Source organism: Cyanistes caeruleus, chromosome 14, assembly GCF_971803275.1.
Source record: "Cyanistes caeruleus chromosome 14, bCyaCae1.hap1.1, whole genome shotgun sequence".
Lineage (NCBI taxonomy): Eukaryota > Metazoa > Chordata > Aves > Passeriformes > Paridae > Cyanistes > Cyanistes caeruleus.
Window position 1 is genome coordinate 9,037,340 of NC_141714.1, and position 25,378 is coordinate 9,062,717.

The 25,378-nt window shown below is 39.7% G+C and overlaps 1 protein-coding gene and 1 long non-coding RNA gene across 3 annotated transcripts; one reads left to right on the forward strand and one right to left on the reverse strand.

Annotated features, from left to right (window-relative positions):
* Positions 1–2,092: 2,092 nt before the first annotated feature.
* On the reverse strand, positions 2,093–23,390 carry VSIG1 (V-set and immunoglobulin domain containing 1). 2 transcript variants are annotated; one of them, XM_023926104.2, is made up of 8 exons: positions 23,302–23,390; positions 19,865–20,025; positions 13,911–14,018; positions 7,105–7,303; positions 5,433–5,588; positions 4,687–4,806; positions 3,818–3,944; positions 2,093–2,276 (listed from the first exon to the last, which is right to left on the reverse strand). In XM_023926104.2, the coding sequence occupies exons 1-8, from the start codon at positions 23,336–23,338 to the stop codon at positions 2,093–2,095; spliced, it is 1,092 nt and encodes a 363-aa protein (XP_023781872.2). In that variant the 5' UTR covers positions 23,339–23,390. The 2 variants fall into 2 exon arrangements, with proteins under 2 accessions (XP_023781872.2, XP_023781874.2); XM_023926106.2 differs by lacking the exon at positions 13,911–14,018 and having other exon boundaries at positions 23,302–23,383.
* On the forward strand, positions 2,264–4,611 carry LOC147650545 (uncharacterized). The gene is made up of 2 exons (XR_015276464.1): positions 2,264–2,325; positions 4,296–4,611. It is a non-coding gene; the product is annotated as an uncharacterized LOC147650545 (long non-coding RNA).
* Positions 23,391–25,378: the final 1,988 nt, after the last annotated feature.

Below are 25,378 nucleotides of genomic sequence, written 5' to 3' on the forward strand. Positions count from 1 at the left end.
AGGAAACACTTTCAGTAAGAAATAGGACCCAAAGAACATCAGGTAGTACTTACTGTTCCCTTGCTTCTGAGTGTGTTTAATGTCATCATCCTGCAAGTTTACATAAATTGGCTGTCAGTATCAGGTTTTCTCAGTAAGCTGCTTAACTTGGATGGCAGGATGTGAGTTAGGAATTTGGCCTGGCACAGTTGTCACAAGTCAGTAAGACCTGCCTGATTAAGGATGCTTCTGTAAAGATCCCAGTTTGAGATTTACTCTGGATATTTTGGGGAGAGAGGATTCACTGCTACAGCGTGGCAGTGTTGGTATTAGCAAGGGTGTGACCCTCACAGTCTGGCACAAACAGTTATCAGCTAAGATAGTATTAGAAGAACACCATTAATGTTCTTTTACTCTGGAATGAAGCTAAATATTTTGATAGGACACACCTATCAAAGAAAAATATTTGAAAGTCAGAAAACTGAGGAAAGAGCAATAAATACAGTTATGCTTGAAGATCCAAAATAAATCTCTAATTTATCTTTTTTTTTTCTTTCTTTCTTTTTTTAAATTCACAATCTTGATAAACATGCTGAGACCTGTAGGGACTGAACCTGAAAATTTTAGCCCAGAAATCTTAAAGATAAATGTTGCATATAACTAATGTTTTACTTCAGGAACAGTCACCAAAGGATTTATGAATATTAGATCCTACGAAAGTCTTAAGTACCAAATCCTCCAGATCCCTGAGCAAGATATGTTTTCCTGCAGTGCCTGAGACTGAAACCAGTGTCTGCCGGTGTCAGCAGGGCTATGGGTCTGTATTTGCCTAAGCCCCATGGTCCTTGAGCTTTTATGAAAGTACTATCTTTGCCTTTTTGAAAAACTGAGTTTGTGTAACCTTAGAAATAAAGCCCAGGGAGAAGGGTTGTCTAGTGACCCAGGTATGTATGGTTCAATTCCTTTCCTTGTAAGAGGGTGCTCATTACTCAATTTCTGGCTGCTGGTCCACCAGCAATTGAGTAATATTTGCACCACTTATCTTCTTTCTTGATGCTTTCTACTCTAAAAGATAGATTGTTACACTGGGATAAGAGACTAGAAGAAAAGTAGCATGAGTTTGTTACTTAATGGGTCGGCTAGCGTGGAAAGAGATTTAAATTATCTCAGGCAGCGATCAAAACTCATGTGCTGTATAGAAGGCAGTATCACTCCTAAGTTTTGAAAGCAGCTATATCTGTGTGTCATGAGGAATGTGATGCTCTGCATGCTTATTGGAACAAGTCTCGCAAAGAATTTAGGTCTCCAGCTTCTATTATGTAGAACATTCATTTGTGTCTGAACTGGGTTCCCAAATACCAGTTCAATTAAACAGAAAACCAGAATTGCTGAAACAACTCTGGAATGCTGGAGCTCTTGGGAACTTTAGACCAAGAAAGTCACTATTAACAGAATGTTTTCAATGTCAGGCAGCAAAGGGATAACATTTTCCAGGATTTTTGGGGTTTTTTTGGTTTTTTTTTACCTTAAGTGGAATTCAGATGCACAAGATTTTCTTGACGCAGGTCTTAACATCTGTTTCCTGATGACATTAATGTAACTTCTTTTTACTTCTGAGGTGCAAAACTACTTCCTTGAAACACTGCAATGTACTGGCCATGATTATTGTTCTGGTGCACATGAAGCAGGTTGGCTAACACTGTTTCTGGAGAAGGCTGCTGTGGTTCTGAACTATGTGGACACACAGTGTTACTGATAGTAATGTAGACTGGAAAGTAGGTAGTAGGTAGACTGGAAAGCTCACACTTTTACAAATGCTTCAGCCCATTTCCTAATTGTTTTTGCAAAATAGGTTGGATAAATGTAGATGATACTCTTTTTATACTTAAATTTTTGTACAGTATAATGAGATAATAAAATAAATTTGGTTCGCTTTAAATGCCAAATCTGCTATTCAAAAAGTGCCTGTGTAACAGACTCTTTGATCCACCCTAGTGGCTCACAATACAAATGCCTTGAATATAAGTTTTAGTCATGCTTCTATGTTAATTCAATTACAGAAATTTTTGTATAAAGTGATCCAAAGGTGATAAAGAAAATTCTATTATAAACTCTAGTCTGTTTCTTCTTTTCCTGCTTCTTGCTTTTCATAATTTTCAGGAGTTGCAGGAGCTGCTGTTTCATCAACACTTGGGTATTCATTTGTTGCATTGCTCGATGGAACTGTGGTTGCAGGAATGTTTTCTTCATTGGATACCTGAACATAATCTGCATTGGATTGTTTCTGAACCATTTCTCTGCAGAAAGACAGGATTGGGATTGTGATTTCACATGTTGAAATCCTAGGTACACTAGAGTCTTTCAAAATACTGAATCTTTGTATTTGCTATCTGAACAGTAACCCCAATGTTATTACGACTGTTTCGAGATTGTGTGAAAACAACACCACTGATACTGAGACAGAAGGAGTGACTGCATGTTAGCTAGAAAGACATTTGCATTGCTGGTTTAAGCGATCCCATTAGAATAGAATTGATTTTAGTGTGTTTAAATGTTATGCCAGGAAAGTGGAAAAGAAAACTGAGCAGTGGCAGTGTCTGTGGAGTGATAACAAAACTCACTGCCTGGCGTGAGCTTTCTGGGAACTTCCATGCAGATCTGGTGTCCCACTGAAGTGCATGAAAAATGGAATTCAGTCAGAAAAGAATTAGGAAAAGACCGAAATCCAGAAAAGTAATATATATTTAGTATTTTAGAAAATATGGAAATCTAGAAAAGTATTTTTAGTAACAGGTATTAATTCCATTTATCTTATCAAAACGGTAATAAACCAACTCCCAAAACTGAAGCACTTTCACATAGTAAAAAATATCAGATGCTAGTGGATTAATTAAATGCTGTAAGATTTATTAGGATCCAAGTACAAAACTTAGTTAATTACTTAATTACTTACTATATTAATTAGTTTTTATAGTACTGTATTAGTTATTATTAATATAATTAATATATTTATTAATATAATTACTATAATAATTATTAATTAGTTATTTAATTACTAATTAGCTGTTAATGCTACATTAATTAAAAGCAGAAATCAGGTGCATGAGTGACTGATCACTGCTCTGGATTAACAGAATTCCATATTAGGAAGTCTTAAACCTGTGCTACAGGGAAGTCAGTTTTTTCTGGCCTCAACTGCATGTAGCTATTTAGCATTTAACATCAATGGGCTGAATACAGTCTTTATAGTGCATGAGATTATCCCTATTCTGAAGATTTGGCAATTTAAGGGAAAAATGAGCAACCAAAGCACAGAGAAGAAAACATCTCCAGGAAAGAATCAAAATGGACAGTCTGGGCTGCATTCTGTTGTCTAAACCTTGTGTTTCCTGCAATCTGAGATGCCTGGAAGTATCCCAAATGTATGTCCTGTAATTTCAGATAGCACTAATCCTCTTGTTTAAATCCCAGTAAATTTCCTGAGATAACCCTTAGCTGCTCTTTATTTTCTTTTTTTACTTCCTCCAACTGCTTTTAACAGATCCCATTAACTTTAAATCTAAAGAGCTGTTTTTATAACTTGCCACTTCAGTTTGTGTTGTTTAAAAATACTTACTTCACTGTTTTAGATACTGCTAAGTGGTAGCTGCCTGTTAAAATAGGGAAGAGAGCAAGGGCACCTTCTGTTAAAAGACCAACAGGTAAAAAGTCCCCTAAAAGTAGATGTTTACTCTGGAAGTTTTCTCAAAACTTGCATTATGCATATCCTTTAGTTCCGGATTGTCAGTAGTGCTTTACAAAATAATTGTCTTAAAATGAAGCAAACAGAAATTCTTACTGCATCTCATTATTTAGTGATTTCTTATTTTTTGCCTTCTTGGTTAAGGCCCAGACGATAATGCAAATTATAGCAGCTGCCAGAATTGCTCCAATCAGTGCTCCAGCAACAACACCACCATCTGAATCTGCAAGGAAAAAGAAAAAAAATATTACTTAACTTTTTTAAAACACAGTAGTATAGCAAAATCCCATGGAAATTTAGTGCAGGAACCTTTAGCAGAAAGAGGGGATTAAATTAAAAGAATTCTTTCCAGGAGGGCGATAAGAGATGCTCCAGGAAAGTGAGAGCTCTGTGCTTGAGTGGTCTTTGCTGCCTCCTTTGTCATTGGGTAGCTCTCTATCCCAACAAACTCTCTGTTTATGCCTGGCTAAAGGAATCATTGGGCTGTGATACCGAATAATAGCTAAAAGCCTTTGCTTTTCAATCATCGCAAACACATACTGATATTCAGGTTGCCTTTATTTCTGTCTTTCAGCTAGTAGTCGCACCTACAGTGCACCAGTCCTTGTACTACCACGTTTTACAGATGGTTGTAATTTCTGGGGTGTGGAGACCTCCGTGGGACTATCGTCTGGAAGAAACAGCTCAAACTCCTTGTCTGTTCTCAGTAAAGACTCTGCAGTCAGAACTAGGTCCAGCTCCTGCTCCTTGCAGGAAATTTAAGTGGGGATATTAAATCCATTTTCTAGGTCATTGTAAAGTCTGGGCAGGCCTGGGTGAAAAATCCAGAGCTCTCCAAATCCTGTTCTGTTTTATTTAAAAAATAAAAATAAAAAAATCTAAGCTTCAAAGTTGTTAAAGGATTTTCCTGCATGCTATGTACGTCCACCATCAAAGATGTGATTACTTTCATGCATTACACTTACATTTTGCCGTTAGGTCAAGCTCACAGGTGCTGTTCCCCAGGAGGTTGCTTGCTATGCACCGATAGTAGCCAGTTTCAAAAGTGGTGAGGTTGCCGATGTACAGGATGCCAGAGTTTGGATCTGCGACAAGTGGAGAGCAGGTACATGTTACTGTTTGTATTCTGTAGAGGCAAAACATTTCTCTGTAGTGGGTAACAGAGCTATTCAGATATTAGAAAAAGGGTCCACTGATTACTGATTTGTGTGGGTTTTTTATATTCTTTAAATATAAAACATATTCCTTCCTTGAAAATTGCTTCAGTGGATTCTGTGGGGGTGTATTAGAAGCCCCTACTCCGCCAACCAGTCTGGCTGATGTTTTACCCACATTAATACTGTGGTTGTCTGTGTAACTTCACAAATGAAAGTGTAACAGGTCCAGAAGATTTTTGAGAGGGAAGGATGTGCTAGTACTTGAATGACAAATTGATTCAATTTAAATTCACTCAAAATTTCAAGGGAAGAGATGTAGAGGCATAAATATTTCTCTCATTTTAACAATTTAAAAATGTGGACAGGACTTCAATTTCTTTTTATTAAGTAGAAAAAGCATCCTGTGTTTTTGACAGCTGTCAGTTGATTTGAATAAGTAAAAATATGATTCTGTGACACTGACTATTGGAAAAGGAGGATAAATTTTAATTAGCCATTTGAAATGCTGGAATTTCAGATCCTGAACACGGTGTGTTAATCCTGTAGTTACATACTAAGTTGTTCTGTCACAGGCTTGAGGGTGTTCTCATTGACTTTGTACCAGCGGTAGTTGGGGCGAGGCAATCCCTCTTCACAGTTGCATAGGAGGTAGATTAGATGGCCTTTTTCAGGTGTTCCTTCTACTTTGCAGAAAGGTTTTGATGGTTTTACTGTAAAATAAAAAAGGACAAATCAGGAGTGCATACCCAGGGCTGCAAACATTAACCTCAAGTTCTAGTACCATACTGCTCTAATCAAAGACCTGAAGCCCATCTACAGGTTTCCTTCCAAGAACAGTCTCATTTATCAAACTGACCAAAGCCTCTCCCACTGAAAAATTTATGGCCTAGGTACATTGCCTAGGGTACAGTTTTATTATCTTCCATTTGCATATTAACAATTATTAAGGAGGTGTTGAGACTATGACTATCAATTGTTTTCATTGTAATGGGCCACTCACTAGTCAGCATACACCATTCTGCCACATAGCAACATCAGTCTCTTTAGAGACATGACGGGAGCATTTCTGCTTCTGCAGAGAGGGAGAGGATCAAGGCCCGATCCTTTCAGTATATTAACAGTTGTGAAGGAAATAAATCAGCTATAGTTCTGTTAGAAAAATGTATCTGTTTTTACATAATGTCCTCACTTGACACAAAAGGGAAATTCTGTCTTTACTTTCATCCATTGTTTTTCATTTCCTACCTCTGGATATGCTTTTGTGGTTCTTTAGAGTGCTGTCAAGGGAAACTACCAGCAATGAATGCAGCTCAAACCAGCAATTTTTCTTTTTTCTTGCATTCTTTTACTCAACTGCTCCAAGATTTACTAATTATTTTGGGAATTTTAGATGAGAATTATCAATAGTACTTTGTTTTTTTCAGGAAATGAGTTTACATATATCCTTTTCTTATCCCTGGAAGATAGGCAAGTGATGTTGGAATCACATTTCCGTATGTCTGTGATTTGTCACTCTGATCAGCTATGAATTCTCAAGATAAAAGGAGTTATTAGTCAGGGTTAGTACAATCTTCTGTCTTATTAGGAAATAAAATATTTAATTCCACTGCTTTTCATCCTTTCTGTTCTGCCTATTCATGGTTGAACTATTGCTTTCTTTCATGCAGAACAAACTTTGTACTACTTTTATCTAACACATACTAAGTTTCTAGCAGTTTTGAGAATTGATGTGAGCCAGAACTCTTAGTCTGTGGTGCTGCCTCTCCCTAGATTTATGCAAGTCATCATGATCAACATTAGGTAAAATTAGCAAAGTTTTGGACTGTGCTCGGGTTGTATGTAATGGTTTCAGTGAGAAGTTGTCACTCCCAGCTAAAATGGTGTTTTATTTTAACCAAAACTAGTATCACTTTGTTTTCCTGTATGAAAGATGGAGTGAAGCTGGGTAGAGAAAACTGAAATTTGACTGCAGTTCAGGCAAAGGCAGCTGTGGAGTGCAACAGGTCAGCTGCAGCTGTAAGCTAGAGGGCACCCAGGCTCTGCCTGCCTCCAGGGCCCTTGGAAGCACTCTGCAGCGGTGACTGAGGGAGCTTCCCTCTGCATCATGGGCCTTGTTTACCACAGCCTGTTATTCCCTCTGGCTGTACTTATTTTGAGCTGTGAATTCAGTGTTTCATAATACAGAAAGAAAAAGACAATACAGCAATAGAGACCCAAGGCGCTTACCCAGCACACTGACAATCACTGATTTTTGACTCTGTCCAGCATCACCCTGAGGGCTGAAAACTTCACAGGTGTAGGAGCCAGTGTCTGAGGGCTGCATGTTGGAGATTGTTATTGATGCATTCCCTGGACTTGTTGAAGCTGTTATCCTGTTCTTAAATGCTCCATAGGAGTAAGACTGGCCTCCTGAATAATAATAGATCTGTGACAAAGAAACAATTGTTAGTTTAATAACAAAAGATCCTTCTGCTTTGTTTGGTACTCAGAATATATTTGATTTCTGATTAAAGCCAAGCAATGTCACCCCCTTTCTTGCCTCCTCCCTCAAGAATGCAGAAATGAAAGCGTGGTGCATTTGAATATATACTTCTAAAGTTTCTTAAAAGACAACCTTTTCAGAATGGTATTTTTAATTGTGTAATTGTCAGTAGTTAAATCTCCGTTGGATACTCCAAGCAGACTGATGCAATTGCAAAAACAGAGGTGAGACTATTGACCATCACATGACAATTCTGTGAAAAAAAGCTAAGTCATGCACAGTGAATAATCATATTAATTGCAGCACTGATAATTTGTGATAGCATTAATAAGTGGCTCAGTAGAAAATTATGACAAGGATGGACCTTTCGTTGGAAAAAGTAAGTAGCTGCAGAGCTTTCCAAATACAGAATCTGGCAAACAGAGGACTGAAATGAATTCACAAGACAAAGGTCTAAGCAAATAAGGTATCTGATCTGTTGGCAGTAAATTTGAAAGCCATAAGGATGCAATACAAGAACAGAGCAGAATCATCGCATATGCAATTAGAGCAGTAATGCTGTTTTTGTTTGTGTCATCAGCACTGGAGACATCGTCATGGACTATCTTGGTTTTTTGAATTTATACCAGGGAGAAAGTAATGAATACCAGCTGGCCTCAGTGCTTGGGGGTTTTCTATTTGGGATCAAGAAGTTCCTCTTTTACTAAATAGTAAAAAATGTTTTGCCAAATGATATACATAGTAAGGATAAATGTTTCTAAGGAATGCAACATTTCCTCACAAATGAAAATTGCTGATTTAACATTGACCGATTTCACTGACTTCAGTAGTGTCAATTGATCTTAGCAACATTGTGGAGTAGAAATGGCCTCATACGCCCAAATTTGCTGTCTGCTGATGGAAAGGAAAGGTAGAATTGTTCACTGTGGAGCCTTGGATGGCAGTCTGAGCCTTGGGCCCTGTGTCTTTTTAGGAACTGCAGTATCTCATCTACTCTGGGGAAATATAATATCAAGGAGTACCTGCCTCTGTCCAATCTAACTCTGCTCTGAAACCAAGATCTGAAAGAACAAAGATGTGAAAAACTACGATTCATTTTTCCGAGGTGTTAATGATAGTGTTGTGTGAAAGTGACAGTATTTGGGATAGGCAGTATGTTCCCCCAGAGTCTACATGCACACACTAGGCAAAGTGAACAGTTTCAGAACACTCAGTCATTTCTCTAAACTGGTGAGAGGTGTCCATATAGAATTACAGGTTGTGACCCAAATAGATATAAATCCTACTGGCAATAGATATTGCTCCTACTGGTAATATTCCAGAATCATCAGTGTAAATGTATTTTCTGAAGTTGAAGTAACAGCATGTTTTTTAATGGAAATAGTGAGAAAATGCTTGTAGGAAAAGGTTTCACAGACTCCTCTTCACAGGCCATTCTCACTTGACTAGTAGAAAAATATCCTTTCGCTCAAAGTTCCCTGCCTTTTAGGGATACTGCAGAAGTATAGTTTGCTTTACTTTGCAGATCAACTGATTGCATTTTGACTTTAGAATATTAATTCTGTTTATCCTCCCTGATATGGTGTTGACTGAAGTCTTTAAGAAATGTTATCTAAAAGCCTTTATTAGCTTAAGGCAAGGTACTCTCCAAAACTGTCAGAGCACAGCTGGTTTATGCAAAGATATGGCTTTGAAATGAAGGTCAGAATCCAGCTTGCACAGCACCAGCAGCTCCAGGACTGCAGCATGTCCCCATCTCAAGAGCAATTTTGCATATTGCTCAGCCAGACTTTATCTTTCCCTGCCCCAGCATTACAAACACCAGGTACAATTGATGCAGAGCTCTGAACACCAAAGCATTCCCAAGGTGTAGAACACTGGTGGTACAGTGGGAAAGCGTAAGAGTTACAGGGTTAGCTCAATGACAGACCTAGTTAGAAAGTCTGCTGAAGCTGGATACTCCTCCCAGTTTCCATGTTTCCATCCCAGTGCCTGGAATACCATCAGTTTTAAAACTGATTTTATGCTTTGCATAAAATGTCTAGAGATGAAACTCAATTGCCAAGCCAAAGTCTGGATGGACACACTGTACTCTCTGGGAAAGGAAAGTGTTCAAAATAGGGTGTTTGGTTTAAGCAAATCACTCATCAAAATAGTTGTCTACCTGGAATTACAAAAACACACTAGCCACATTAGTCTCATTCTACATTTACCTGAGTGTGAGCAATAGCAGAGTACTATTTATCACTGTTTCTTGCAAGAGTCTGAACTTACAAGAGCTGTGACTTGTGACTTCAGCCTCTTCTGAGGCTGATGTCCCTGAATAGCTCTCAACAGTGATGGGCTGGATTTTCATCTCCTCTCCATCAACTGCACTGTTGGAGTAGGGCAGTGAAAGGGGTTCCATCAGCTCTTTACACTAATGTGAAATTAAGCTCTACAATTATTTAAATTAAGTAATGTGAGTCTTGCTGCAGCATGAGAGGAGTGGCAGGCCCATCATACCCTATTAAAGGCTTGATTGTTGGAAAAATGGACTAAATTCTACTCAATCTACCTCAGAGTGATCTGGGATTATGTGAGAGTAAAGAGTAGTAGAAGGGGTCCACTGAATGCTCATTAAGATACAGCACATCTTCCTGGGAATGAGACTGGCACTGCAAGTCATAAATGCAGTCAGGGCATGCCAGTAAAACTGTAGAGGAGTAAGTGCTCCTTGGTATATTGGACCTGGAGTCAGGGTGAATTACATGCTTAAATCCTCACACAGTGCACTGAAAAATTAATCCTTTGTGTTCTCTCTTTCTGAGTCAATGAATGCAGAGAAAATATTTTGTATAGCCTGTTAAATCTGAGGCAGGTGTCAACACAGCAGAGACTATTTCTTCTCTTCATAGATTCAAATGGAGTCTTACTGGGTCAGTTTTTGTCAGCTGTGAACAAAAAGGCAGTGAAACATTCTCAGGCAATATATTCAGTTCCTCTGCAGGCTCCTGCCTGTTCCCTGTTCTCTCCTGTTGGATGCTTAGCTCCCTGGCGCTGGAGTTCATTGCCTGAAAGAAGGTGGTAAACACCAAAAAGGCTGAATAATGTTCTGATTAATTGCTGAGTGTATATCTTGTCCCCGAGGTATGATTGGATTGTGTACACAGGAATTTCATTTAAGAGGAATATGTTTCAGTTAATTGGCTGTGAATTCATAGTCAATTTTTAAAAATATACTCAAAATGGGTATTTTAAACCCTAGTTCAAAGTGGTTTTATGCTGTCCTTGAGAAGCTAGTTTGTGGCTTTCAGAAAACTGAAATGAAAATCTTTGCAAAAGTGTTTCTGTTTCAATTCAAAAGTTAAAAAAACTTGTTTTCTGTTGAAGATATGGAACACTCCTTGGTTTTGGGCAACTGCCAGCTAATGTTTCCTCCTACAGACACAAATTACCTAAAATGTGTGTATGGGAAAACTGCATATTTAGTCAATGGTAGACTTTTCCTGGAAACCTTTTTAATCTTAGTTTAATGCTTGGTTTAAGCAAATCACTCATCAAAAAAGATGTCTACCTGGAATTAGAAAAACATACTAGCCAATATATGACCAATATATTTTAAGTGCACCATCCTAAATGCAAAAAAATACAAAAGAAATCTGCTGTACTTTCCTTCAAACACTAAGTTTTTCATGTCCTCAAGCAAATCATGAGCAGTTCTAGTAAAGTTGATGATTTACCAGAGCAGAAACAATATTGAGGGTGCATTAATGGTTGTTGCTCCTCCTTATCAGCTAGTTTGTTCAGCAAGTTATATAATGGTGCCTTTTCACAATTCATGGAAGCAACTGCCTGAGTGACTAATCAAACAACTGTCGGAGAGGAGAGGAGGGGAGGGGAGGGGAGGGGAGGGGAGGGGAGGGGAGGGGAGGGGAGGGGAGGGGAGGGAAGGGAAGGGAAGGGAAGGGAAGGGAAGGGAAGGGAAGGGAAGGGAAGGGAAGGGAAGGGAAGGGAAGGGAAGGGAAGGGAAGGGAAGGGAAGGGAAGGGAAGGGAAGGGAAGGGAAGGGAAGGGAAGGGAAGGGAAGGGAAGGGAAGGGAAGGGAAGGGAAGGGAAGGGAAGGGAAGGGAAGGGAAGGGAAGGGAAGGGAAGGGAAGGGAAGGGAAGGGAAGGGAAGGGAAGGGATTATCACTCCTAAAACTGTTGTCTCTAATAACTTAATAATCTGAGACACTAGTTTCTACTAAACAGAAAAGTTGCCTAGAAGACATCTCCCTGATCTTAGAAAGGGTTGCAGTTTAATTGGTTTTTCAACCTGTGAGCCAGGCAGTGCCTAGAGCTGCTGTCTCCAGCCAGCCATCCTTCCAGGCCTGCTGAGGCAGTGCTGCGGTTACCCTTCATGTCCACAGGTAGTTTCTTCTAGAGTGATGGTGTGGAAAATATTTGCTTGCAGAGAAAGCAGTCAGCAGAGCTGATGCTGAGTTGAGGACTTCCAAAGGCTGCCAGATGTTTGGCAGAGTGTGAGGAATCCACCTACAGGTTTTTGTTACACAACTTCTGTAGAAAGATCTTCCTTAGGGTGTGAAGGGGGTGTGTGAAGAGGCAGGAAATTAGAAGAAACATGCCTCCCTCTGCTTCTCCTCGTCTTTTGACAGGACAAATATATACTAGAATTTGTGTAAATATATGTCCTTCAGATGGCTTTGGATGGACTTGCCTGAACAAGATAGCTGGTAAAGAGGTACAACCATTAATGCACCCTCAATATTGTTTCTGCTCTCGTAAATCATCAACTTCACTAGAGCTGCTCATGATTTGCTTGACGACATGAAAATCTTATTGTTTGAAGGAAAGTACGGCAGATTTCTTTTTGATTTTTGGTTGGTTGGTTGGTTAGTTTTGGGTTGTTTTTTTTTGCATTCAGGATGGTGCACTTAAAATATATTTGCCACACATAGATTAAAAAGGTTTCCAGAAAATGTCTGCCATTCAGGTCAATACCCCTTCACCCCCATCTTCTGGAGTCACTGCACCACAATACTGTACATGCCTAGTACTTAGGCATAATCAAAGTTATAAGACGAGATGTACTTGAAGTGCATTACAAAGTGTCCTGCTTAATCTCCACAGAATCCTGACTTCCTCACTTGGGGGCAGTTTCAGTTTCCCCCACCAGCACATGTAAAGCTCTAGCATCCTGCTGGATGATGTTTTTCTGATAGAGTCAGCATGTGACTCACAGTCTTTGCCTGGAGAGCTGGAAAGCTCCAGCATCCAGAGGGCCTTGTCATTGGGTTGGTTTGACATTTTCTGTTTGACATTTTTTCAAGCTACTAGAAAATTGAGGATATTAACAACCTTACTGGTTTCAGATCATGATCTCTTTTTGAATTCTGAGGACAGACAAAATTTATAAAATAACAACCAGGGGAAAAAATGTTCATTGCTTCCTTAAGCATCTTACCATGTAATTATAGAACAAATGCTGCACACTCAGTGTCAATGAAGGCCCAAAGCTCAGGTTAAGAACTCAGCTAGCTAAGAAAGCAAATGTTCACACGTATTGGTTTCTTTGATGTGTGTCACATGACTGAGTCTGGGCCCAAATCCCATATTTCATCCACAGCTTCTTTTCACATATTTTTGTCAAAACTCTGATCTGGCAGAAGGTAGTAGGGATATTATAGGGATATCCCTTACTTGGGCTTTTTCCCTTGCTGGGAATGGAGGATATTAATAATGACAAGAAGTGTCTTGTCACAATAGTGCATTGGTAGAAGAAAGGGAGGGAGTCAGAAGCCTTTAGAGGATTACTCATTCAGCAGCTTTAACTGATGCAAATATACTGAAGGAGCAGCTCTTTCATGTTCTTACAGTATCATTCCTGTGGCTGAACTATTAGTGAATAATTCCTACAGTGCATCAAGAAAAAATGTGTTTTCTTAGTCCATTTGGTGTAATTGCTCTTCAGCAGTTATTATTAGACCTCAGTTTACATTGGGCTGTACCCTGTACTTCATGGTGAGATAGGAATCCTGCAGCAGTCAGAGTTTGGAATGGATTATGGCTGGAACACTGAGCTGACAGCTGTGAGGAAGCTGGTTCATCTCAGTGTCCTCGATATTCATCACATCTCAAAATGTTTTTATATTCTAGAAAGGAGACCCAGGATGTTTGTTTTTTTCCCTATGTAAATATGTAGCCCCAAGTTTGGGCTATCCAGTCTTCCTCACATTCAGCCCAGAGGTTCCTTGTGGGTACACACGCCCTTCAAATAACCTTTAGGTAGAATATTCCTGAAGGTGCCAGTTCAGCCACCTAGAATAGGTGGGGGAAAAAAACCCCAACACAACAGTTACATCTAAAATAATTTTGACAGAGAAAAAAGCAGTAAAAAATAGGGTGAGTTAAAAGTTCTGAATGATGCATCCAATTAAACTTATTTCAGTCATGTGCCAGTTTTGAGATTTCAATACAGAATATGAATACAGGTTTCACAGTAGCACAAATCTAGTAGAAGCTATTTAGCTCTGTTTCCCCCCTTAAGATTATGGGGATTGTTTTCTTACCTTGTATCTCCAGCTACATCTTCCCCGTGCATCTGTCACATACACCATCTTTTGACAAAGACTGACTGACTTTTCATCCATACTCAGAATACCGTGACATGGGGAACGCTGTATTTGAGTAAAAATGTGCTGATCTGAGAGTTAAATGAGACTTTAAATGTTCCCCCAACATCAAAGAGCCACTTCTCCACACAGTTCCCCACCTACCATCCACGCTGATCACAAGGGTGGGGTTCCTCATGTTCTATTTTTATGCAGAAAGTATCTCAGGCCTTGTCAACCACAAGATGTAACTGAAACTTATTCCTTAATTCAACCTAAAATTAGTCAAACTAAGATTGAAATCTAGTGTTTGCTCCAAACATCCCAGTTACAACCTGATTATTTTCTACTTGTCTGCAGTTCCCTTTGTCATAACCACAGCCAGTCCACCACAGACCCGCTGACATCCAGAGTCACATGGCAACAGTTATCTCCATTCCTCTCATTGGAGGTGTTGCCTCTGCTTTCCATGAAGCTGTAACTTACAGTTCCTGCTCAGTCATCTAAGTGCTAGATAAAATTTGGTTGTAAAAAATCACCCCTAGGCAAAAAAAAAAAAAAATGCTTACAGATGAGAGAGGCCCTTTCCAGGAAGTTTTCCTGTACTGCCTCAGGAGGTACTTCACACAGGCTCATCTTTCTCATGGGCTGGAATGGACTGCTCTGCTCCCAAGCTGGTGTCTACTGCAGCACTTACAGCCTCTGCAACACAGGATCTCAGGTGTCTTGAGGCTGAAAGTGTGTGAAGTTGTCCCCTGAACTGCTCAGGGTACATGGAGGGGAAATTGTTCTTTCAGAAGCTTTACTGAAAATTACAGGGCTGGCTGGCCTCTGGCTCTCACCTGGGGTAGCCCAGTGCCCATGGCTGTGTCTTGCTTTGTGCTGGGCAGCAGAGTTGTGCTGGTATTAGGACTACAGATAATCTGAATTTGGGGTGTCAGGGTGGAAGGAGCTGACGCATCTGTGCTCAGGTCACTCTTCTTGATTCTTTCCTACTTTGGCCTTTCCCTCCTTGTCCCTTATTGCTGACCAATGTTCCACAAGTTTGGGGTTTTTTTAGAAGGTTTTCATAAGAAGTCTATCAATAATACTGTTTTGCCTAAAAGTAACAGGTATCCATGACCTTTACTCATATGGTGAATTTAAAATTTCAATCAAGAATCCTGCCCTGGGCACATCTTGCTTAGCCAGGTAGTGTCCCTGATCATTTCACTGACTTTAGCTGTGGGTGGCCTGGGCTGGAGGCTCAAGGTGTGGCCCAGGTTAGGTTAGTTGTATTTAGTAGTTGGGAGTTGCATTTATCTTTGCAAGGCTGCAGCCTCACCCATGAAGAGTCAACAGAGGCTTCAGCTTTCAAACATTTACTTAGGTGCTTTACACTGGGGCCACCTGAGTGACTCAGAGCATAAAATGAAGCACAGATGTAGGTATTAGCAGGAACTGAGACTTAATCTTTTGAACCAGGCCAGGCTGTGATGTACCCTGGCTGAGCAGAGTTGAGAGTGTTAGCCTCAGTTTGTCTAGATGTAAAATAGACATCACTCAGTGATGGAAAGTTCTCAAGATTCTTGGCTGGGAGTTATTATTTAAAACTTAAATTCAGCATTAAAGGACATGTTGCTAAGGGCTAAATGGCAAAAATAAAAAGTTGAAAATATGTATGGCATCCAATTTTCCATGATTTTATACAAAGTTTATATTCACCTACTATGTAAAGCTGTGGGATCTTCGAAACAGTGCTGTGAACAGAGCTGGCTCTGTTTGCTTCCTCCCTTTTTATTGTGCTGCCTGTGAGCAGCCTGGCTGTGGTATCTCCTCCTTGCCCATGGTGTAACTGCCAAAGTCAGAGCTGTTGAGCACCTGTGGCAGCCCTAGAGAGGGTGGGCAAAGCAGAACAGGGCATGAAAACACCAGAACAAGCAGCAAAAGAAAAAACCAACCTCACAAAGGCTGTGCTGGGAGGCAGATCTGCATCAGTAGCAGGGCTGCAAAGTAATGAAAAGCACAGCCTCCCCTTGATGCAAGGTAAAATCTGGTGCTGGTTACTTACAGACATTAAATTAACACTGGCACTAGTAAGGTTCCTGGCCTTACTGATTACACTCCAGCCAGATATGTACCTGAACTTACGGATCTCAAAACACTGAAAAATCTGTACTGTAAGTGGCAGTGTAAAATAAAGAGGTACCTATGGCCTCTGCTTTTTATATGTTATGTATTAAAATCTAGTAATTTAACCCTCCTATTCATTAATGCTTAAAGCCAAAAGCTTCTTAATAGTATAACTTTGCCTTAATTATATATAGTATTTATAAATGTATATGATGTTTACAGCTTGCTCTGTTATTTGTTGCTACTAGAGAGAAAGGGCCATGTTCTCAGTTGTTTAAATAAACAGTATTTATTAAAATCAATTTTTTTTCCACACATATTTGTCACAGAGAATATCTCCTCTGCTTAATCTTATTACTTTGAGGATAGTGCCCATGTGAATAACATGATCATCATATTAAGATGTCAGAAATATTTTAAAATTTAGAAGGTAGGAGATGTATTTTCTGTAACTTTTTTACAAAAATTGTAAGTCTCCTGTCTTCAAAATATTTGTCAGAATTTTTCACTATTCAAAAATGGAATTTGAAAATGTTATCCAATTAGTTGCTGAAAAAAAATGACAAATTTTGACTAGAGCCAGAATTTTCAACACATTTTTCAGGGCAAATATATGCTATTTATAAGGAAGTGTTTGGTATTTTATTATGGATCTGTTAGAAGAATCTAAATATCTCATAAAATTAAATAATTTTATTCCAGTTAAAATTCAAACTATTGTTCTGGTATTCGGTAAGATATGGTGCCAATCTTTCCAATATAGTTGAGTTTGTCCTCTTACCAGCACAATAAATATATTTTTGAATTGTGAATATATTAGTGTTGTTTTATCTAAACAAAGAAAGCCAAAGCTGGCAGCCTCCTCCATTTTCATGCATTTGTCTCCTACTTGGAGCAACATATGAAACTTAATTCAGCTATGTGCCAAGCCACCAGGGCAAAGCCAGGTTTGTAGAGAGATTATCTTTTTGTTTAAATTTGTGGGAGAAAGACATGTGGGCTTTCAGGTTCCCAGTCCTTTCTGAAACTCAGAAGAGTTGTCAGCCTGAAATGGAAATACCAGCCTCATTCAGATGGAGGGTGAAAATCCAACTTTATGTTCAGCTGTGTTGTGTGATTTCTTAAACCATATTTTCTGCAAGCAATCACTTTCTTCCCAGTGTTTGCATTAACACCATTAATTTTATTGTGAATAGGTTCAAAATGGTAAGAAATTGCCAGGTGGTGGTAAAAGGATACAGGGTCAAGTAATACAGGACTGAATGGGTTGCTGGGAGCATCTTAAAAAAAGCAGTGCCCCAGTCCTGCATCCTCCAGGGACACCAGCAGGTTCCAGGGAGCAAAGGGATCACTGAGCCTCACTGAGCAGGGCAGCCCAGGAGAACTGGAGCTGCAGTGAGAAGAGATTGTGCCTTGGTGTTCAAGGAGGATGGGATTTGCACCAACCCATGCCCTTTCCAGATTGAACTGACTTTATGTAATGAAAATCATTCATCACAAATGCAGCCATTACAAATGTGTGAAAGTGAATTTGAATTTGCTGTGAAATTAGTTTCAGATGTGCGAATCCAGCTGCAATTTTTCCCAGTAATGTTTCTCATGGACCTTATGGGCACAACTTTCCCACTGCTTGCAGTGAGAGCTGCAGAAGCTGGGAGGGAGCACTGGAGGGATTGATCTGTAAGGTTTCCCTCACATCAGTTAGTTCTTGTTGAGCTTATTCTGAACCACCCACAGTATTTTATGATTGTAATTTTCAGGGGGTATTTTTCTCATCATTTGCCACAGTTTACAAATGGTTTTCCCCTCCTGGATCTCTTGAAACTCTGTGATTCTCCCTCTAAAATACTTATCTCTATAGACTACAATCTGCTTATTTCTTTTGATTGTGACCAGAAAAATGTATGGCATTTAGTGTGTTGCAATATGGAAAATTTGATGCAAGTAGAACAGAAAGACTCTAACCAAACCTGGAGAATGTGAGCTTGATCCTATGTCAGTGCTATACTTCCCAATTGAACAAGTGATTAAAATTTAAAATGTAACCTACTGGATCAAAATTATAATATATTGTACAATATACAACTTAGGAAACCTGTAGCTACCACCCTTTCAGGAATAATTCTTCATTTAATAAAATAATTTTAACTTGAGGAAAGCAAACAATGAGTAACTACTATTCAACTACAATCAGGCACGGTGTGCCTACATCAGTCTGGTATTCAGCTAGTCAGAACTTGGGATGGGCCCAGAATTTGTACTTAGCACTGATGCAGGCTTTATCTGTGGCTGCCTGTGAGTGAGCAGTCCTGTCTTGAGGTTAAATTAAATCCTGTTTTAGGTTAAATTGCCATTTCTTATATATTGACTATTGCTGTTCAATGCCAAATACGTTAGAACCTGCATATTCTGCAAATTACAGGCTAATTGTGCTGAAATTGATAAACCAGATGGAAGGTACAACTGTATCAGCAATATTATTAGGAAACTTGTGAATGGGACAAAAATATCCTGAGTGGGGACTGTGACACCCCTCTAAGTAAAATCTTTTTACTTCAACTCTCAGCTGTAACACCAGGCAGGAGGATTGAACTTTCAGAAAAAAAATAAATGCTGGCAACAGGATAAAAACAATGGGAAATTATTGTTCCACAAGCACTGGCCTGATACCAGACCATGGAAAAGGAATCCCAGTCATCTTCAAGGATTCAGCAACACTTCTAATCTGGATTACTTCTTACAAAGGAATGTGTTGCTGACTGCTCACCACCTGTAGGACTGAGATGATGGGAGCTCATACCTTGTGTGTTATGCTGGGAATGAAATTCATGGGTTCATTTCCCTACCAAAACATAAGATCAGCACATAGTTCTTGAAGTTTGGGCAGTAGTGTGAGTACATATAGATACACCCCATCCCTGACTCCTTCCAAGCAGACCAGGCTGCTCTGCAAGGTCTTTGCAGCCACATGAGAGGCTCAGGCTGTGGTTGGACCAAGTCTTTGCCTGGTATTGGTGTCCTTCCCAGTCCCATCCATGCTGACACTCCAGCCTACAACACAGTCTCATTATACACCCAGAGTAAGATATTATTTGGCTTTGCAGCCTCTTGGGGTCTCAGAAAGGGCAGGGACCATTTGCCCTTGACCTGTAATTGTTCTGTTTCCACAGTGACGATCATGGGATGCTGGGAAATATCAATGCAAGTTTTCTGTGGCAAATTTCCTGCTGTGACAACTTTCTGCAGAGTGCTGCCAACACTCTTGCTGCTCACTTTGTGCTCACAGACCACTGTCATGTACAGCACCTCTCACTGAGCTGCCAAAAAGCAATTGCAGTGCCTGAGTCAAGGAGCTCTCATTTGACCCTTAAATGGGGAACAACACATTGTCATAGGCAAGGGCGTCTCACCAGGAAAGCAGCTTTCACAATGGCAGGAAATATTGACCAGAAAAGAGAAAAGGAAGCTGGTCCAGGAGCTTCAGCACTTGTGTGATTTTTGGACACCTGGTCTTTGCTTCACACTTCCTGTGTGACTTGGATCAAGTTGTTTGAGCATCTGAATCACTTTTGTACTTTCTCATCAGTTTGTGAAGGAATTCAGGCATGTCCATGGGAACTAGGAACCTAGTTTGTTTATCTGCTCCTAAATTTCACTGCACCCCAGTCCTTAACCTCTAGGGTAGGAAGCCCAACATTACCTGGTCTGCAGTAAGGATAACCCTATCATACATAACAAGACTCTTTGATGACTTAAGGATATCTCAAATATAATTTCATAGTAATAATAAGTAGTCTTACGGTATGCAGCTGGCTCTCTTTGGCACTGTAAAAACTCCACTGAATAAAGAAATTTCCCATCGGTCCAGAACTGGTGTATGTGCAGAGGAGGGTTGCATTTCCACCTGTCATGATGTTCACTGTCTTCTCGGGGACGTTCACCACGACCCCGCTGGTGTGGCCTGTGGGCAGTAAGTGTGGTGAGGAGAGATCAGCTGGGGCTGGCCCTGGGAACCACGCAGGAATGCCTTACTTGCTGTGTTACTGAAGAAATTTGTGGGATGTATCTGGCTGTTCTCCTTTTCAGTACAGTTTCCCTTGGCTTTGTGTGGAAATTTCAGAGATAACAAGCAGGGACTGGGTAAAAGCTAGCAAGCAAACAAATCACCCAGAATACTCATGCCCTTACAACAAATAATATTCTTAAAAAGCAGAGTTCCTAAACCCATACTTGTTCTCATTGGCCAATACTCATCTTCTCACTAAGAGTCTGTGGTTAAACTGAACCTTTCTTCTGCACTCAATGCTCTCCTGTGCTTGCACTCTCATTGACAGCTGTGTCTACCCCTCTCTTACACCTTTCTTGCCTTTTTTTGTTTTTGTTGCAGTTATTCCTTTAGATATCTATCTCCTTCACTGCAGAGCAGTATTCTCACTTCATACACCCTTGTATTCTGACTGGGACTTGGTGAAACTGTTGGATCCCTCAGGCTGGAGCCCAGAAGCTTTTCTCTGCTCTTCTTTTGCTAATTACTTTTCTTTTGTTTAGGTTTCTAGGAGTTTACTTCCAGAAGATGTTTTTTTTCCCCCAATGCTATTACATTGGAAAAATCAAACTAAACTTTTTGGAAGGGCTTTTACTGTGTGGGTTGTACTGCTTTGAGTTGCTGTGCTAAAGCAGAAAGGGAGCAAACTCAACTTGTGAGCCCTTCCCCATAGTGTTCTGATCAGTCTTGACTAGACAATCAGAGTAATGAAAGGAATCAAGCACCACCTTACAATATTTATCTGTTTCTTTCCTCTGTGAATTACTAGCCATGATGACACATGACAGTAAAGAAAGTGCTGTCAGAAAAATAAGTCTGAATTTCAGGGTTTTGGTAGGTCACCGAGTCCAGTCTGAAAGCTAAAGATTGAGACTGAGAATGTATTTCTTTTGAATGGGATGGAAAACATAAAACATTTTTGAGCTTTCTATGCAAAACAGGCAAGGTGATAATTTCATGTTATAATAATTTTCATGTGGGTTTATTGTATATAATAATGATTGAAACAAAGACTTAATTTTTTTTTCTCAATGCAGGATCTGTGTGCCTTATGTTGGGGTGCTGCTTTTGAGAATTTAAGCAGAATCTGCAGTAAAACTAAAGAGTGTTTTGCTGAAATTAACAGCCCTGTGTGAGAAAACATTGTTTATAAAAAGAAATTATCTATATTATAAGTTTTAGCTATGTAAATATTGCAAATTCATGACTTCGTACAGTACGCAAACCTATCTGAACTGTTTTCCTTGTTTCATGGCTTCAACAGTAAAAGCTTACTGCAAGGAAGAAAGGAATAAAATCTTTCTGTGTTGATGGTGGCCAGGATGAAAATTACTGGGTTTAAAGTACAACAAGATTTATATTATATGTGAAGACATATAATATAGTGTCATGGGAATGGCTGAAGACTGACCTAAATGTGTCAAACCTGCCTTGGGGAAAGAGGGGATCCCAGGACTGGCTGCCAGTCTTACTTGTCTTGTGGGTTCACAGCAGTTTAATCCTTACTGAAATCAAATATAAAAGCTGTGCCATATTATTTTAGGTATCTCAGATCACTGTTCTCAGCTTTAAGAATTAGTGTTGGCCAGAGGATGATTGTTTCTTGCCACAGTTTACATGTATTTATCTTCTGCTCTTTGCAGGATTAAAGGCACTGTCTTTCAACACAATATTATTACACTGAAAACATCCATTTACTTTATCATTCTCCGGTTTTAGAGTCAGGGGTGCCACAGAGCCTGACTGTTTATAAACTTTTCTTAAATAAATTAATTTTAGCAGAAATTACTCCACAAAGCCTTCTAGTTTCCATAAAACTTTATTTTGAAGAAATACATTTAATTGAAATAATCTTCACTCAAGTAATAAGGCTGTTTAAAGCCAGTACTAATTGCAACATGGATCTTTTGACTGACAGCAGGGTGAACTGGCCCCACAGAGCCTGTTCCCTCACCACAAATGTTAATGGCAGCTTCACTTTGCACTTATGTCTTCTAACCCCTAATCCCATTTCATACATACAGGTCTTTCGGTTTAAATTTTAAAAAGTACACAGATAAGAAATAACTGAATGAAAACAGCTAGTGTGAACAGGACTATTACTTGTTAAAAATGTCTGATCCATGTCTTGACTCATCAACATTATAGTGTGACTATTTCCTTCCCGCAGAGAAAGTCATTGCAGTTAATTAGGAATCTCCCACTTTCACTGAAGTCTTTTGCAGTTTTCAACACTCATGAAATAAATCCAGGTTTGCTGATCTTTTCTGAGCTGTGGAGGAAGCCCAGTCCTCCAACAGGCTTCCTCCCATCAACACTGAGCCACAACAGAAATCCCCTGTCAGAAGTGCCCACCAATATGGGCACATTGCTAGTCTCAAATCTTTTCAAATTAGAGGACATTGCTTTGAAAAGTATATATGGTACCAATTCTGAATTACTTTTCATATCTAAGGTAAAAATCTGTTGGGTTTATATGTATGTGAGAGTTAGAACACTGAAACTCCAGCTACTTAAAATATACCTATGGCACCCAAACCAGATAATTCCTATTCCAGATAATCTGGAAAAGAAGATGTGGAAACTAATTTTCATTTTCTGTAGTGGATACAAGGGCTGTTCATGTCCATAGAGCATTAAAATGACTGCTTCTGTATATATTAAAAGTAAAGCTTAGCACAATGAAATGCCCTTGAAATAATAATATATAGTTTTCACTATACCATAAAATTCCTGGATTCCACAAAGTATTATGTCCTAATTTAATTTCAGGGAAATCCAAAGATTATTTGCATGCTTTAAGCACCCCCCCCCAGGTTTTTGGTGGTTGAGGGACTGAGGCATCATTTTCCAGTACTATTATCAGGGGGAGACAAAACCCAAATATGGTAAAACCTGACCTTGAAACATTTGAAAGACCTTAACACTCCCTACAAGACCTCTTTGCCTCTAACTGACATCAGAGCAAAGCATTAATCTGTCAAAGCCAAAATTCTGTTCTTGAGCAAAAAGCTCTTACCAGGTAGGGGTAAGTTTGTGGATTTCCATAGAATGGTCTGGCAGTATAGCCATGATTTTTATTCCATCCTGAAATAATTCATCTAGAATGTTCTCCTAGTTTTCTAGTCAGGTTCACCTGCTTTTTTACCTCAACAGGTTCCATCACTATTTCAATCAGTTTGTTATTCTTACCTGCAAGGATGGCCAGAATTGGAAATATCTTCAACATTGTTGCACACACCTTCTTGATGCTGGGAAAGAGACCAGATGCTGCTTCTGGCTTTGACTGAAACTCAACTGTTTTATTTTTTGAAGTTGGGTTTTTTGTTTTCCTTATCAGTTGTGTATCAACACGTCAGTGAGCTGTTTCATTCTCCTTTATCACATGTGTGCCTTTGTCCGACTAGTGGTGTGACTGTTCACTTGAAACTATTTTGTGGGGTTTGAGCAACCAAGAGTTTTGTTAATAATAAACCTTTGAATCAGAGAAGTCCAAATTCTCCCACTTTTGCCAGGGCCCTGCAGTATTTGCCTACCAATGTATTTCCACTGAGTACAAGAAAAGTATTTGTGGAGCTATTTAGCAGTCAATCCGATTAGTAGTGTTGGGGTCAGGCCTAATATGAATAATCTTTATTTCCTGTTAATTCTGTAATTTCCTTTTAAAAATGGGCATGTGTAGATAATACACTGTGAATACATTTTCAATTCAAAACAGGTATCTTATACAGTTTGCTCAGCTTCCTGCAGGAGCCAGATTTGCTTTTTGTGCTCTGTGTTGTTTGACTGAGGTTTGATTCAGAGTCCTGAGCTCTGAATCTGTTTGATTCAGAGTCTTGAGCTGCAATGGGAGTAGCTGGCTATGGTACACAGCCATGGGGAGTGAGTGCCTGAAGACAGAGCAGAGGGCGTCATTGCCTTATACATGTGTGCCTGTACCTGAACTAACTAACTAACACAGGTAACATGATCAGGGACTTCTTCTATGCTTGTTGAAAACATGGGATTAATTTATGCCTGATCATCCCATCTTTCCAGTGGCAGGCAAGGGCAGCCATCTCTTTCATGGCAGGAGCCATGCTGCAGCATGGGAAGCCCTTTTGGAAGGTGGGGTTCAGCATCTGGCCATGTGAGGTTGGAGGGGAAAGGTATGACCAGGCTCTCCCTCATCTTTCACGTGATGTGGTGGCAGATTCTTCAGCAAAGAAGTCTGATGCTGGTTGCATCAGTTACTATTGGCATCAGGTTTATGGACTGTTTTATTCTGTCAGATATTTCTGTGCATGACAGATGCCTGAACAATCTCTGGGCAGATGGCAGGGTTTGGTGATATTTTATATGAGCCATCTCCAAAAGTTTTGGAGACGTCTTCTCCTTAGCTCTGACTGAACTGAAGTTAGCACTTCACACAACATTCCCACAGAGTGGGTAGTGCCTGTCTTTAAACTACGGGAAGGGCAAGTCTTGGAACTGTTAAATGTCTTGTCCAAGAATCACAGGGGACCCAGAGTCCAAAAAGGGATATATACATTGAAAGACTGAAATTAAAATTCAGATTTCTTTCAAAAGTTGAAAAGCATTTAGATTAACCTTCACTGAGGAAGCGTGGAAGGGTCATAAGCACTCATGAGAAGTTCTCATTGGCTTTCCCCAAAGCCTAAAATGGGAGCTGTTGCTGATTTTTAGTCGTTTAATATGTATGAGTGCAAATGATCTGATCATTAGACAACCTACAGACACATTTCAGTGGTTGCCTGTGGCAGCTCCATAATACCCAGGATACTGGTAGGTCTCAGAGCCCCGATCCTTTGCATAAGATAGCAATTTTCAAGAAGATGCAGAAAACCTGCTGAGTAAGTCAGCACCTGCATGATCCTGCATCTTTACCACAGTATCAGTGTCCTCTAATTCTGTATCATTTATCAACACCCAAGTCCTTTCTCTGGCATATAAAGCTTCCTCAGCTAGTATGTATTTTTGCTTTGTCACATTCACTATTTGCCAGTTTAGAAAATGACAAAACTACATTCCTGGAGGTTGAAATGCTCAGTTTGACCAGAGAACCAGGGCCAAGAATACAAATTCTGTATCAACATGTGCCCCTTTAAGTTTGGGATGAAGGGCTACGATTACCAGTTACAGAATGGGTATAGCTCATAGCAAAAAGTTACAACCATCATTCTGTTTTACAGAGAATTCTGAACGGCAGGAGTGTTTATATTTGACTATTACCCACCTGGGGCTCGTGTCACTCAAACCAGAGGTTCCC